Raw genomic sequence first — 16208 nt, forward strand, 5'->3', positions numbered from 1 at the left:
ACAACGATGAATTTCTATAATTCTTTATAATGAATTTCTACAGAGCATAAATAGCTACAATTTTTTTAATAGAAATTCTATAGAAATAAGCTAAACGAATTTATAGACTTTCTGTAATAACTTTAGTTAATTTAGAAGTCTACAGAAATTCTATAGACAATTTTATTTTCTATACAAATTTCACATAAACTAAAAAATTAGTCTATAGAAATTCTATAGAATTCAATTATTTCTATACAAATTCTATAGAAATAAAATAGTTTTATAGAAATTCTATAGAACTTTTTGTTCTGGGCTAGATTTATAAAATAATTTAAATCAATTAATAAATTAAAAAACCATTAGTTTGAAAAAAACTTTAAAAAGCTCGTTTTGGTAGAATTCATTTGGAACCATCAACAGAGAGGGAGAAAGAGTTTAAACAATTTCAAAACAAGATTATAAAAATGATCATTTATAAAGATATATCTAAAAAAGGATAAAAAATAATTATTCATTTAAAAAATATTTTATCGCGCAGCCAAAGTATCGATATTTATTTGCAAAAATGCTTGATGACTAATCAAAAGTTGCATTTTGTTGTCATAAATTTCATTAACAATGCATTACAAACTTCTTTTTATGCAGATCTTTTAACCCAATTATAAGTCAATAGCTGCGATGTATTTGGTCGTAATTTCGGGTCACTATAACAAAAATTAAATACTGTTCTTGGTTTTTTTTTAAAAAAAAAACGTTAAATAAAAATTTAGCATTAAAAATTATTTGTAAAAACGAAAGCAAAAAAATAACAACAAAAAAAAAACAATTAAAAAAATAATAATTTTCTGATTACCGTTCAAAACAATTATTCACAAATGTTTTCCATGAATTAGATGAGTTATCAGGCAGATGGGGTATAGTTGGTTTTGTACCAATGTGGAATATAGCAGCCCTTGGATCTAAATGAGACCATGGCGGTTTTGTTGTTAGCATTTCAAGCACAGTACAACCAAATGACCTGTTTATAAAATATATTATGATCATTTTTTGATCTGAATAAAAATGGTGGTCATATATCTTGATCATCATTTTGATCCAGGTCATAATGGTCAGGATCATTATTAGTTATAAATTCATTAAATAATTTAAGTGTCGATTAACAAAATTTAATGTTAAAAAAGAGTTAATAGCAGATAAAATAAACATTTTTATTTATTACACAATATATCTACAGCCATATTAAAAACCTTAATTGTGTTTACAGAATTCTTAAAAATAAATATGTTAAATATGTTAAATTATATCGATAAAATAACACAGGTCAACAAAAAAATTTTTTTTTTCTGGTGCCGAGCAAACAATTTGTTTTTTGTATAGCATTTCTCATTTTGATTTCAAATATGCAACTCTTTTTTTACCATCACGTCAAGTTGTAAAGTTATATAGGTTCAAATCTTAAGTATTTAGGGTAAAGTCCCTAATATTGTCGAAAAAATAGTTATTCAAAAGTATGTCAACCTGGGTCTCAAAAGAAGCGTATTTTCATAGAGATTATAGAAAACGTGCTTAAAAAAGAGACAATAAAAAGAAAAGAATTTATTTGTTGTTCATGCTTTTATTGATTTGCCAGCTAATCAATAAAAAAAGTTAATTTTCTAAGTTTTATAGTTTGCCGACATGAAAAGGTGTATGTATGGGGGAGAAGGGATAGTGTCCCACCTATGCACACACATCCCACCCCTCATAGCACTGGCTTTAAGTAAAAGTTATTTATTTACTACTTGTGTGCACTAATAAGACAAATTTATTTTAATAACATAAAAATACTTTATTAATAGAGTATTATGCTTAATAATCGGTTAATAGAGATAATACAATCAAAATCTAGGAAAAATATTTTTGTAATACAAAAGTATAATGCAGAAAGAAATTCTATTTTAAAAAAGGAAAAAGAATTGAGAGACTCAAAAGAGTCTAAAAAAGTGTTTATTAACCCTGATCAAACTCAAGCGGAAAGGTACAAATCAAAGTTATTACGAGATGAATCTGAAAATGATAGGAATTCAAATAATGAATATTAGCTACAATATTAGAAGTAACTAAGTATTATGGAGAAGTATTAAACTAATTTACTGTCAACAATCATAAACAAACAACTATGAAACTATGTACAAATCTATTGGAAAAATTTATTCTTTTGCCGTGTCTTGGAGCAAAAATTTGATGTTTGATTTTTCTTCTTCAACTAGCATAAAACAAACAACTATTGTTTTGATTGAGTTAAAAGACAAATATTTAACATTAAAAAATTACAGACAAACCATCTGTCATGTTTATAAACAAATGTCATTACTTGTGACAAATTACAAATTATAATACGGCAACAGCAATTATTAATAAAACAAAACATCAAAAACTAACATTATTGGATTCAATATGTACAGAAAGGATTGGCATAACAGAGAAGGAGGTGTTTGTATTTATATCAAAGGTTTGATTGAATCGTACGATTTAGACTATAAAATTTTGTAGCAAAATCAATTGTGCAAGTTTGGTGTATTTTTTTGAGATTAGTTCTAAAAATATAATTTTTGGATGCATTTATTGCACAAGCAAAATCCACTGCCACAACTCATTCTATTAAACAAGCAATATGTATGAAAACAAAGTTAATTGTTCCGGTTTACTGACTGGTAGTGATTTGAATTATGACTTTATATCACGGTATGAAGGGTACAACTTGGTAAATTCCGTCATGGATAAACAAGCAAAAGCATTTACTGACTCTTTATATGAATGTTTTTTTTGTCAAAACATCCTGAAGCAACTTTTAAAATTAAATCTGGCTAAGACAGCAATATACTTAATTTAATATTTCAGAAAAAAAAAATAGGTTATAAATAGTAAACCCCCTACCTCCACTTGGCGGTCATGGCCACCAAGTAGTTTTAAGTACTTGTTTGATAAAAGTATAAATAATAAACTAGAGAAAAAGAAAAATACTTTACTCGAAAAAGGTGATTACAACGACTTTACTAAATTCTTTCTCGATATTGACTGGAACAATGAATTACTTAACTTTAATGCCAAAAATTTGTACAAATGGTTGGTTTTTAATGTATCAGCTTAAAATTATTTTACAGTAAAAAAAAGAGTAAAACTAACTCTCTAGAAATGAATAAAAAATTTTAAAAATATGATCAGGTGAAAGAAATACTTGTGGTTTATATGTAAGAATTCAGAGTTTCAAAACATAACGAAGTTGGAAAGGTAGAAAGAATTGAGCAAGATGATCAAAAATGTGTAAAACATTGAAACTTTTAATTTAAATGTTTTACAAATTTAAACTAAATTTTGAGTTTTTAGCAAGTCGAAACTTGTTAAATCTACCAGTTTTATGAACAACAATTATCCAAAGCTAATTTTTAATCAAGTTATAATACATAAATATATGGAAAAGCTTGAGGCACACAAACAGTTAGTTCAATCAAAAATTTCAGAAGTATGCATAAAACCTCTTTCAATTATTTTTAACAAACTATTTGATCCTGGAATTTTACCTGATATTTGGCTTAAAGCAAATATATATCCGCTCTTTAAGATGTAAGCTTGTAACCTAATTACAATGATTGAATTTTACATTCAAAACATTTAATAAATACCATATATCAGCTTTCTTTCCATATTCAATATCATGAACAGTTGCATTAATGACTTCAGGACTCATCCAATAAGGTGTTCCATCATCTGTTTTTCATCTTGCACAAGAACTAATTGTCTAAAAATATAATTTTTAAAGATTTATACATATCACTATAGCTAAATCAATTATCAAGTTTTCCTTATTTAAAACATTTCATTAACATTATAAGTCCAAAATATAATATCTATAAATAAAATTTTATAATATCTATAAATAAAATATAATATCTATAAATAAAATGTTACACACATCTAGGCTTTATTTGGGACACACAAAAATCTATTTTTGCCTCACTCAATAGAACAAATATTAACAATAGGGTATCAAATTTCTAAACAACAGTGCAAACTCTGATTCTATCTGGTATCCGGTTTGTACATCCATCTTCAATTATTCAATTATATACATCTTTAGCAGTTCCGACACTAACGCATGGTCTGGAACTCAGTGAAATTAGAGAGTCGACAATGCAAAACTTGATAAACTTGGAAGAAATGCAGTTGAGTCATTTTTTAATATCTCCAAGTATAGCAAAAACTATATAAACTCTCTATTTAAAGTTCGAGAGATATCGACTTACATACAATAAATAAAAAATAAACCTATTTATCCGTCTACTAAATAATAAAGTAACTTTTGAAATCATTAATTCTCAGCTTAACTATTGTTCATTAAAATATTCATTTTTAGATGATATAAAGGAATTATGTAAGATCCATAAAATAAATATGAAAAACTTAATTCAGGATAAGAAGGAAGTGAAAATTAATATTTCAGAAAATATAATTCCTGAAGATACTTATCAAATTTTAGTACAGGCAATTCAATGTCGGAATGCAAAGCAACAGCGAACAATTTTCAAAAATACTCTTGAAGAAAACATTCCTAAGTGATCTACTTTATTCTCTCTTTATATATCTTAAACTATTTTTATATATTTTTACCTTGTAAAAACATTTACAGAGGGTGTTTAATAAAATAATAATAATAATATAACATAGCATCACAGGGTGAACATAGCGTCATAAGGCGAACATGTACATAGCATCACAAAGGTTTTATAATAAAACCTCTTTAATATAAAACCTCTGTGAAAAGTTTCATAAAATAAAACCTCTGTTGTGCTATGTGCATGTTCGCCTTATGATGCTATGTTCGCCTTATGATGCTATGTTCACCTTGTGATGCTATGTGCGTATCATTTAAAATTTTATTTATAGATATTTTATTTTGGGCTTATAATGTTAACGAAACGTTTTATATTTTATACATACATTGATATCCAATTTTTGTTGCTCAGCATTAAGTTACAATTATTAAAGCTCTTATAATTATAATTAAAACATTTTAACATCAGTTTAACCTAAAACTGATAAAATAACAACAACAAACAGTTAAAAAAGCACAAAGAACCCCTACAAAAAAACACGTTATTAAATCGGGAAAACCACCCATAGTTCAAAGACCCTTCCAGTCGCTGACGTTTTGTCACTAAGAAATATGCTGAGCAAAGACTAACTGAAGTAAAGTGCCAAAACAGAGTCTGAAATGATCGCCTATCTTTCTCTTATAAATGTAGGAAGTTTTGCTATCGTAAACATTAAAATAAACACATACAATGATTTGAAGGGATGATAATTACTGGAAGAAATTCAATATGCTTTCCAGTAAAAAAAATTAAACAAAAATTTACCATCATTACTTTATCGTATAATAGGGGTTCTGAGCCACTAGCCAGTATTTTATGTGATTTGTGCTAGTGTTTGAAACTAACACTTAACTAAAAAAAATGTTTCAATTAACTAGGGTTTTTAGAAAGTTACTTTAAAAAAATATTACTTTCTTAAATGTTATGATTGCTATGACAACAATTCCCTTTCAACAATTATCAATGTTTTGTAAAGTTCTATTTGCAAAATCATTAACAATCGCAGCACTGTACTTCCTTTGAGATTAATTCCAAATTTGGAATTCTAAATTGAATAAATGTTCATATAATGTTTTTATTGTTATTAAATGTGTTTATATTCTTTTAAACCTGAAAACAATTACTTAAATTAAAAGTAAAATAAAGTTAAGATGTCTCCTAAAATAAGCAGCAGCTCAAAAATGGCATCCATGATCCAGATATATTGAGGAGGATTTTGGCAATTTAATTGAAGACATTAAGAGATAAATTTGACACTTTTAATGTCCTATTAGTTAATTAATTCTATAATCAGTTTTTACCGTACGCAAGTAAATCAAGAACCTCAATGCTAGGAGTCAAACCTTATCTGAAAAATATATATATAGAATCACTGGGAGCAGGCGCAACTATAAAGTTGCAAGTTATTTTTACTCATTAAACTTTCAAACTATTATTTAAGCTTTTTTTTTTTTAAAAAGTTATTAGCTATACAAACATTTCATTTATATTTGTACATATCTTTTACAAATGTTCTTATAGAATCACTGGGCAACTATAAAGTTTTAAGTTATAACGGTTATAACCAAAGCTTTACTGAATCATAGATAATTTCCCTCGCCAAAGAAAACTGTTTCTAAAGTTAGGACAGTTGCTCAAGAACTCCATGCAACATCTGTCTTGACAACACCTCAAATAGTTTTCATGTTAGGGGATCTGACAAAAAAAGAATGAAATTATTGTCGCCAAAGAAATTTGCAAACAAATATGATTGGCAACTGCAGAAAAGAAGAAAAATACACCTATGCCTGGTGTTAAAAGAAAGTTAAATTGTGATGCTGAAAAAATTGAAGCAGAAAAACAATGTATCCTAATCTAGTTTAAATCTTTTTTAATCCTAATTTAGTTTAAAGTTTTTAACTTACGCCGTAAAATATTAAAAAAAAAGACTTTTAAATGTTTTCTTCAAAGTATGTATTTTATAGTTTACATTGTAAACTATAAAAAATATACTTTTTTATTTTACTGTGTATTATTTAGGCACCTGTGTTAAGAAGTATCAAGTTTTTAAAAAAATTTATAAGTGTCTAATATTGGAGAACATAAGTGTTGATTTTAAGATGTTGTCCAGTCCTTGACATTTTGACATTTCAAGGACTATAATAAATACATTAAAGTATTTTTTTTTTCACATATCAGCAAACTTGTATTGTACAAATAAATATTTATATAAAAATTAACTTTATCAGCACAACTTGTTTTTAACAATTGTTAAAGCAAAAATTTTTATGTTAATATATTTGGATTGGATATTTGTAACTCAATAAATACAACTGTGAATAAACTATTTTTAATATCTTCTATATGTTTTTATGGCGCTTTCCTTCTTAAAAAAATTAAATTTTAACATTTTAGATGAAATATAATTATTAATAAATGAATTAATAATTAATTTTGCTTGAATTAATAATTAATTTTGATAAATAACAGTAATTTTTTTTGCAACTTTTAAACATAATCTTTACGACTTAAATTTTAGAAAATAGATATAATTAAATATATGAATGTGATCACTCTTCTGTAATAGGAAGTTTGGTAACTATAAATAGTTCAGTTATTTATTGCTAATAGTTATCACTTGTTTATTGTTTTTTATTGCTTAATGGTAACAATGGTAACACTCTTGGTCCTCAACTAGACATCTTCTCGGATAATATTCAATCGACCTCTGATGGAAAATTTGTTCGGTATTGACCTCTCATGGAAACTATATATACAATATATGCAAAGTTACCATGTGCTAGGATTAACTTTATTGTTTCCTTGTTTGCTTGCTGTTTCCTTACTTTCAATTGTATTCTCTACATCAACCAATCTCTTATTTGTCACTATATGAAATACTTTTGTCATATTAGGGCTGGTTCTTTTAGTAATGCTCTTTCTAGACAAGGTTTAAAAACGAATTGTGATTGTAGTACCTGTTCTATCCGCCAAGCCATTGTACAATCTCCACAAGTTTGCGTTTTTTTCTCTTTTTTATAAATCAATAAAGTTTTTTTCTCTTTTTTATACTCAAACAAGCAACAATCTCTAGTTCCACCATCCAAAACTCTTATTTGACTTATCATTCAGCAAAATATATCCTTTGTACCTGTCCTTCATGCTCTAAAAACTTTAATTCATCTAGTTTTTTTTTTTTGCAAATCAATGCAAGGAACTCAACTATCTTAACGTTTTACCAACTCATACAACTTAGAGTTCTAAGTTTTCTGTCAATTACTTTCTTTCCCTTTAACAAAATTCTATATTTTCTGGTAAATCCCAACTTGAATTGCTTTGCTTGCAGCCTTGTTGGAAGCTAAATAATTTTTTTTGTCTAGTTTTGAAATATTCTCATGCAGCTAAATATAATAATTTTTGTAAATAAAAATATCTAAAGAAAAGTTCAAAAATTAAAAGCAGTTTGCTATACTTTTAAACAGTTGTTATAAATACATTTTATTAAAACTGTGATAAAGATAATAAATATTTAATTAAAAACATTTAATAAAATCGATTTATAGAAATAAAATGCTTAAAATTTCTAAAATTATTTTCTTTATAAATGTGCAGATTTAGAAAATGAAGTAAAGTAAAATTTATGAATAAAAATAAAAAAATGAAATTTTTTTTTTCTTTCTTGTTGCAAGTCTAAAATGAGGCTGCTAAAATGCTTGAGAAGATTTATTTCGAAATCTTCTAGTTTTTAGATTGCATATATATTTACATAATTTTAGCAGGGCAGTAAAATGGCATACTTAATTGTAAGATATAAAGACTTTACCTGCTCAGTAAAATGGTGTAAGCAATTATTGCTGAAACTTTAAAATACCCCCCCTCCTCCTTTTTTGTTGTTGTTGTTGTTAATCAAAATGAATGTTCCAGATAAAATACCCCCCCCTCCTTTTTTTGTTGTTGTTGTTGATCAAAACGAATGTTCCGGATGATCAGTTAACATCAATAACTAATTCACTAGAGTTAATCACTGTTTTAAACCAGATAAAGGAAAACTGTCTTTAAGCAGAATTTCTAGTTATACATCTTCTCCTAGTTATATATCATACTCTGAATTTTATTTGGTAAAAAAAGATGTATTATATTTTTAATCTGGTAAATGCTTTTACAATGACAAATGGTGCATAGGGCTTCAAATTTGTGATAAAAACCAAAATGTTAATGTGAACTTTATACATAAAAACCAAAATGTTAATGTGAACTTTATACATAAAAATAATTAAAATTTGAAAAATACTAATAATGCACAATTAAGTTAAAACACAATTAAATAAAGTTACAAAATATAAAATAATGACATAATTAAAAAAAAAAGAGGTTTTCTTTGACAAAGTAATATGTCACATAAAAGTACTCAATTCATTAACGATGGAAGAGCTCATGAAAAAATTCTTAAAAATAATGATTATGATTGTAACTTATGTAAATTATAAATAAACATCTTTATATAACTTTTGTTCTTTTTTCTATTTTTACTTTTCATTTTTACTTTTTCTTGAATTTTATTTTAAACTAAAAGTTTAAAATACAATCCAAATTTTGCAATGGTTATAATCACTTAAAATAATATTGCAACTTTGAAGTTTAACAACTCAGAATTTAGGTCAAAACCAACTGTTGAAAAGATTATTTGGTTTAAAAACTGTTACTATACAAAATTTTAAATGATCACCATTTTTATTTACAAAATCAGAATCTGTTAAAATTGCAAAAATTATAACTTTTTAATTGGAACCCTTAAAATTTCAGCTTGATTGGTTAATCAAGCTGAAAATTTAAGGATTGCGTTCTTTCAATCAGTGATGAAACTCATGGATCAATTAGGGGATTTAATAAGGAATAATTTACAGGGTGCTAGCCAGCCTGATGGCATTCTGTTATATGCAGAATTTCTGATTGGCCTAAAATTCATAACTCAAAACAATTTTAGTTTTTACTTTTTCAAATAATTTTCAATATTTGATATTTCAATCTTATTGTGATTACTTAATGTTTCAAATGATTATTTCTAGTTAAAAAAGACATTAAAACAAAAAATATGACAAGAAGAATTGCAGAAGAATTTATGAAAACTTATAAATGTAAACCAGGTAATCGATCCTATGCATTGTATCCAGCAGAAGCCATGCAAAATGCCTAGTTAGATATCTCAACTAAAAGAATATCAATTTTTAAGGCATTCAAGTTATGCGGTATACTATATGGTACTCTGCACAACAAGAGTAAACTAAGACATATGAAAATCTTTGGAGGGCAGACCAGATTACAACCCCATACCAAAGAAAAGATTCTACAAATTATTAGCATCCTGACAGATTGGAAGTTACCTTTGGATAAGTTGGATATATGTCTGCTAGTAATAGACTATCTAGACAGAATGGGTGTTACTGATTTGAAATTTAAAAATAACTTGCCTGGCCCTGATTGGATAAAATCCTTCATTGTTCGCAATAATCTGACTGCTTGAATTGCTGACAACATAAAACCAGCTGAAATTGATCAAAATTCAGAATGTTCATATTTTAATGAGTTATCCATTACACTTCAAGACATTCCTAATACCAATATATTTAACTATGATGAGACAAAGGTGAGTGATAATCCATGCTCTAAAATAGTAGTTTGTAAAAGTGGCCTTAAACGCGTAAAAGAAAAATGCAGTATTCTAAAGGAGCTATTAGTATTATGTACTGTGGAAGTGCAGCTGGTCAGTTTCTTTCTCCTATGGTTGTTTATAAAGCTGCAAACTGCTACATAGAGTGGACAAATGGTGGCCCACCTGAAACTATATTTGACAGTTCAAATTCTGGTTGGTTCGACTCTAGAACATTTGAACGTTGGTTCAGGGAAATTTTTATTCCTGAAACAGCATCTCTTACAGGAACTAAAGTTGTTATTAGGGATAATTTAACTTCACATTTCTCATCTGATATCATCAAAGCATGCTTGGAAAATAATATCCGGTTTACATGTTTAATCCCAAATGCCACACATCTGCTCCAACCGCTTGATATTGCTGTTTTCAGATCCTTGAAAGTTGAGTGGAAGAAGATTTTACAAACATGGAGAAGAGAATCACGAATCAAGGGTTCAATTCCGAAAAACCATTTCCCAGCGCTCTTGACAAAGTTGCAAAATACTCTTAAAAATATAACTTAAAATTAAAAACAGGATTCAAAGCTTCAGGTATAGATCCATTGAATCAAAAAAAAGTATTAAAACAGCTTCCAGATGTCATCAAAGACTATGGCGGTGAGACCATAAAAGAAATATTAAATGAGGATGTAATAGATATTCTCACGAAGTACTGTGGCAATGATGCAGCAGGAAAAACCAATTGAAAAAGAGGGAAAAAAATTGCACCAGGAAAATTGATCACAGATGACATTGATTATAGACATTGATTATAGACAAACAGAAAAAATCCAAAAGCCAAAAAATTAAAAATAGCTTCAAAGGATGTTGAATCTTTGTCTGAATTAGAAGACATTGAAGTCAGTAATAGTGGTTATCCCAATGAAAGTAATGACAAGATAGATGTTGATTTAAATGAGTCTAATCAAGAAGAACCTAATGTCAACAATTTTCTAACTACAGGGAGTTAGCATGCTGTAGTCTGCCCAGGAAAAAATAAAAAAAGTGTGTAATTGAATTACATTGCAAAGATTGTTAAGGTTTTACCAACACCCAAAATTCTTAATATGAGGTTCATAAGGAAAGTAGAAGAATCCAAAAATCTGTTTACTTATCCTGTAGCAGAAGACACCATTTTTGCTGTAGATTTCTTAAGTATATTGCAACATCTTCAACCACCGAAGACAAATAATAGTTATCAACTAGAGTTAGCAAATGTAAAAAATATTGATAAAATCTGTTAAGTGAATCGGATAAGCTATCAGAAGATGTTAGAAATATTGACTAAATGATTGAACTCAGAACATTTCATTTAAGAAAATTAACACTTTGTCTTTCAAACATTTATTTTACTAATTAGTACCCTGCAGCAGTTTAGAGGTACTACACAGAACAACTAACTCCTAGTCTGGATTTAACACCAGTTGTTGTAAAATCTTTAGAAAATGTGATTTTTAGGTTTTTCTATATTGGTATCTTTTTTTATTTTAAATGGAGTTAAACAAGTAAAGTACATTAGTACTTAATATTTATATAGAAGTAGTACTTTTTTTGTTAGTTTTATAACTGCTAATTACAATTACTCTGATGATGCTATTGATATATTATATTGTTATGTTTAGCATATGAAAACCAAATTGTTTTTTGTTTTTTTTTCCATTTTGTGGATATATTTGATAACTAATCTTGTTGTCTAAATTTATAATTTTACCAGTAAAATCTTGAAAATATATTTGTAAATTGTGTTGTAATTTAATAAAACTCCGAAAAAAAAGGTATTAATGGCACTTGTGAAGATGGCTTAACTAATAAGCTTCAAAGAAATAATAAACTATCAAATTCACCCCCAACGAAGGATTGAGGTTAATTACATTTTTGACTTTTTTTTGAAAAAACATATATTAAAATTATATTTAAAGGAATCCAATGAAGAAAAAGTATGTTATACCGAAAAAATAAAATTCAAACAAAAATTTATACAAAAGAATTTATTTGCAAAAATGCTCAAAAACCTATCAAAGTCACCCCCTTTAACCGTAAACATCAAAGAAGATGATTAAAGATAATTTTCATAACATTTTTCTACCAGGGTTAGGGTTAATTTTAAAAAACAATATTTATAAATACAATTTTTTTTTTCTTTTCTATATACAAATTCAAAATTTACATAAATTTTGTTTTTGTAAATTAAAAAAAAAAATTAATTTTTATTTTTAAATTATTTTTTTTAATTTAAATTTAATTTAAATCTAGTATATTAGATATTTAAATGCGCTAATTAAATTTATTTGTTGCACTTGTGTGGTGAACAAATCTCACTTTGCCCTATAAATGCTATTCAAGTTTATTTAAATTAATTCTAAAACAGCATATTGAAAAAATTCTTTTAACTAAAACTAAGTTTCTAATTTAAAAGCTATCATGCTATCAAATTGTGCTGCTCATTACTTAAATCTAGTTATAAATGACGCTGTGAAAAGTTGCAACGAAGTTTTGACAGTTTTTGCAACTCTAGAAAGTATTTATGCATTTTTTAGCAATAGTGTAAAAAGGTGGGACCTATTATCACAACTTAATGGTGAGTCTCAGACTACACTTAATAGATTGCATCCAACTCGCTCGGCTGGAATGTACACTTTACCTTTAGTAGTTAAACCTGACTGGGCTGAAACGTACACTTCACTTTTTGGCAGTTTAGCCTTGCTTCGCGGATATATTGAAAGAGCTTGCTGAATTATTCATAGAAAAAGAAGAAAGCAAAGAAGTGTCTAGGTTTCAGAAAACAATGAGCATTTGAATATGTATTTCTATGTGATGTTCAAAGATTTTGAGTGAAGTATTTTATTAAATTTTATTAAATTTGCCATCAAAATTGTTACCAACAAAACATTTAAGTGTGATCAAAATATTGCTAACTGCAAGCAAACATTTAAAACAATTCAGAAATATGCATAATTCAGCAAAAGATAAAGTTATTCAAATGGTGGCCAAATGGAATATTAATCAAACTTTTTCTTGGAGTAGACAAAAAAAAAAAAAAAAAAGGCTAACACCCTGATATAGGACACATAACAATGGTAAATTTAAAAGAGATATATACATATTCTATATATATAAGTATATATATATGTATGTACTATTATTTTTGTCAAAAAAAGCAAATATGAAAAAAAGAAAAAAAACAAACAAACAGCAACTCTACTTGTATCTGTTTTGATATACCAAAATCTGCAAGCTTACAGTTCCCATATAAATCTAACAATATATTGGCACCTACAATAACAAAGGAGAATTTAAAAAATAACAAAGGAGAATTTAAAAAATAACAAAGGAGAATTTATTCATTCCACTAAATTATTAAAATAACTTATAATTGTACAAAAAATCACAGTACAGAAAAACTTAGATTTGTTTTGGAAAAATTTGCAATAAAAATCTGTTTATAGTTTATCATATCATAGTAAAAACTTTAATTTTAATTTATTTTTGGACATCTCTACAATTAATAATAATTCAAACTTCTTGTTCTACTGTTGATTAATTAACTGCTATATTAGGTTCAACCATGGATAAGATGGAGGCAATGTAGCAAGATATGTTCTTGACATATTAAAGACATTTTAATAAAGTGTTTATGTTTGTGTTACATGTTTTCTCTGTAAGCTCTTATTATGATTCTACAGAGAATGTAATTTTATTAAAACAGAGAATTATTGAACTTTTTTTTCTAATTGCAGTGTTATAGTCATTCTTGATAAAGAAAACTCTCTGGTATTTTCAGTAACCTCTAGGGTACTTCATTTGTATTCCTGACTTTAAAGTGACTCTACTTGCTAATGATACAACTATATACTTAGTCTCGAAAAAAATTCATCTTTTTGATTGCTTAGAACAAAAAGTCAATTTTGAATGTGATCACTCTTCTGTGATAGCTTAGGGCTGGCAGTGACTTGAGAATTTTAACCTCAAAAAAACAAACTCAGTTGCATAATGCTAACATTGCAATACTTTTTGATGTATTTTTTGATAGTCAATCAAGCTTCTTTAATAACTACATTGTAACACAGTGGAATGCCCCTCCTGACAAAGTTACATATGCCAGATCTGTTAACTGTTTTAAGAGTTCCCTTAACAGTCATATTCACTATAGCGCATCATCTACTGTGAACTCCCCCCCCTCCCCGCAGTAGTCAAATGAGTTTTGCTAACTGTTGATATGTTCAACAGAACATCTTTCTTATTTCTCTGTGAGTATTACTCAGTCTACTTCAAACATTGCATCAAATATAACAAAAAATATATATATATATACTTATTAAAAAAAAATAGTTTAAATTCAAAAACAGTAAAACAGCTGTTATATAAAATCATTGTTTTCAGAAACTTTACAACTTCAATATATTTTTTATTAAAAATCATACATCTACTTTAGTAGTAACAATGTTATCTTGTAAGTTGATACAAGATAACAAAATAGAGTCTGTTATAGCGGGTTTTTAAATACCTCCCAAAAAACTCCAACAGTGATTTCAACACCCAATAATTTGAATTTTGGATAAATTATTATTTTGGTTATATTAGAACAATGGTTTCATTCTTTAAAACAAAACAAAAAAATTAACTTTTGTGTAAAAAAATTACAAATAAAATGATTAAACAATAACAAATATATAAATATGTTATGCAATTTTTTTTTTTAACACCTTTACTTCCAACAAGGCTGCAAGCAACTACTATTAGAGTTGGAAATTACTGGAAGAGAAAAAATGAACTTTATAGAGCAAGATAACGATTGACAGACGACTTACAAATGTAAAAATTATATGAATCAGGAAAGCAAGATGAAAAGAGCAAACTCCAAAGAACTGATATTTAAGGAAAAAAACTAGACGAATGAAGTTTTTGAAGCACTTAGGAACAGTCACAGAAAAAGGACGAGACTAATTGAATGACGAGTAGTACTAGAATGAGTTTTAGTAGATGGCACAAAAGATGCTAGCTCTTTAGAGCAGTGCCCATTATAGTATTTATAAAAAAGAAAAAGGGAAGCAACATTACGACGATGTGATAATGGTTGGAGGTTGGCTGCAAGAGCAGGTCCAACTATGTTTACAATGCGATTTTGCACCTTGTCTAAAAGAGAAAGAGCATCATTGGAAGATCCGCCCCAGATATGGCAACAGTATTTAATACAAGGACGGATTTGAGATTTATAGAGATAAAGAATAGAATCGAGAGTAAGAAAGTGTCGAGCACAATAAAGAGATGCAACCTTTGCAGACGCTAATTTTGCAATGGATTTGATATATGATTTCCAAGAAAAATTGCAAGTAAGAGTTAATCCTAGAAGATGAAGGGTAGATGACTCATCAAACACATTCATAAATATAGGAAGATCTAAATTATTGCAATAATGATTAGATGAAAAAATTGGGTTTATCTGAACTAAAGTTTACCAGCCACAGTGAGCCACATGCTGTAACAAAAGTGAGTCCTTTTCAAGCTCAAATGCCCCCTCCAAGCAATCAGAGAGTGTTGACTTCAGGGTTACAATGTAATAATGGTTGGTGGTTGGCTGCATATATGATATAATTGCATATATAATATGCAAATATAGATAAAATAATAATAATAAAGTGCAATATATTATAGTGTCACCTCATTATTCTGATTCTAAAAACAGATGAATTTAAAGTTTGATTCTAAAAGCAGATGAGACAAACATTTCCTTCTGTTGCTAATGAAATAATGTTAAACAAATTTGCCAAATTGTCTCACATAAGAAATGTATCATCACAAATATTTGCTCATATAAAACAGCTCAGATAAAGCTGATTTCCTTAATTCCTCTCTTGAATTCTAAAACACTAGATTATTTGCTGAATTTGCAGATTTATTGGTTGAAAAAAAAACATTTTTTTTGAAAAA

At 27.4% G+C, this 16208-nt stretch overlaps 1 protein-coding gene across 2 annotated transcripts in view; it reads right to left on the bottom strand.

Moving 5' to 3' along the window:
* Positions 1-438: 438 nt before the first annotated feature.
* The window catches only part of LOC136090459 (uncharacterized), a 50639-nt gene continuing 34869 nt past the window's right edge, over positions 439-16208 (bottom strand). For both annotated transcript variants that reach the window (XM_065817143.1, XM_065817144.1), the window contains 4 exons: positions 13472-13553; positions 3645-3760; positions 836-1000; positions 439-686 (listed from right to left, as the gene is read on the bottom strand). In XM_065817143.1, coding sequence (XP_065673215.1) covers positions 3706-3760; positions 13472-13553 — 137 coding nt within the window. In that variant the 3' untranslated portion in view covers positions 439-686; positions 836-1000; positions 3645-3705. The remainder of the gene's footprint in view (positions 687-835; positions 1001-3644; positions 3761-13471; positions 13554-16208) is intronic.

The sequence above is a fragment of the Hydra vulgaris genome, chromosome 14 (genome assembly GCF_038396675.1).
Source record: "Hydra vulgaris chromosome 14, alternate assembly HydraT2T_AEP".
Taxonomy (NCBI): Eukaryota; Metazoa; Cnidaria; class Hydrozoa; order Anthoathecata; family Hydridae; genus Hydra; species Hydra vulgaris.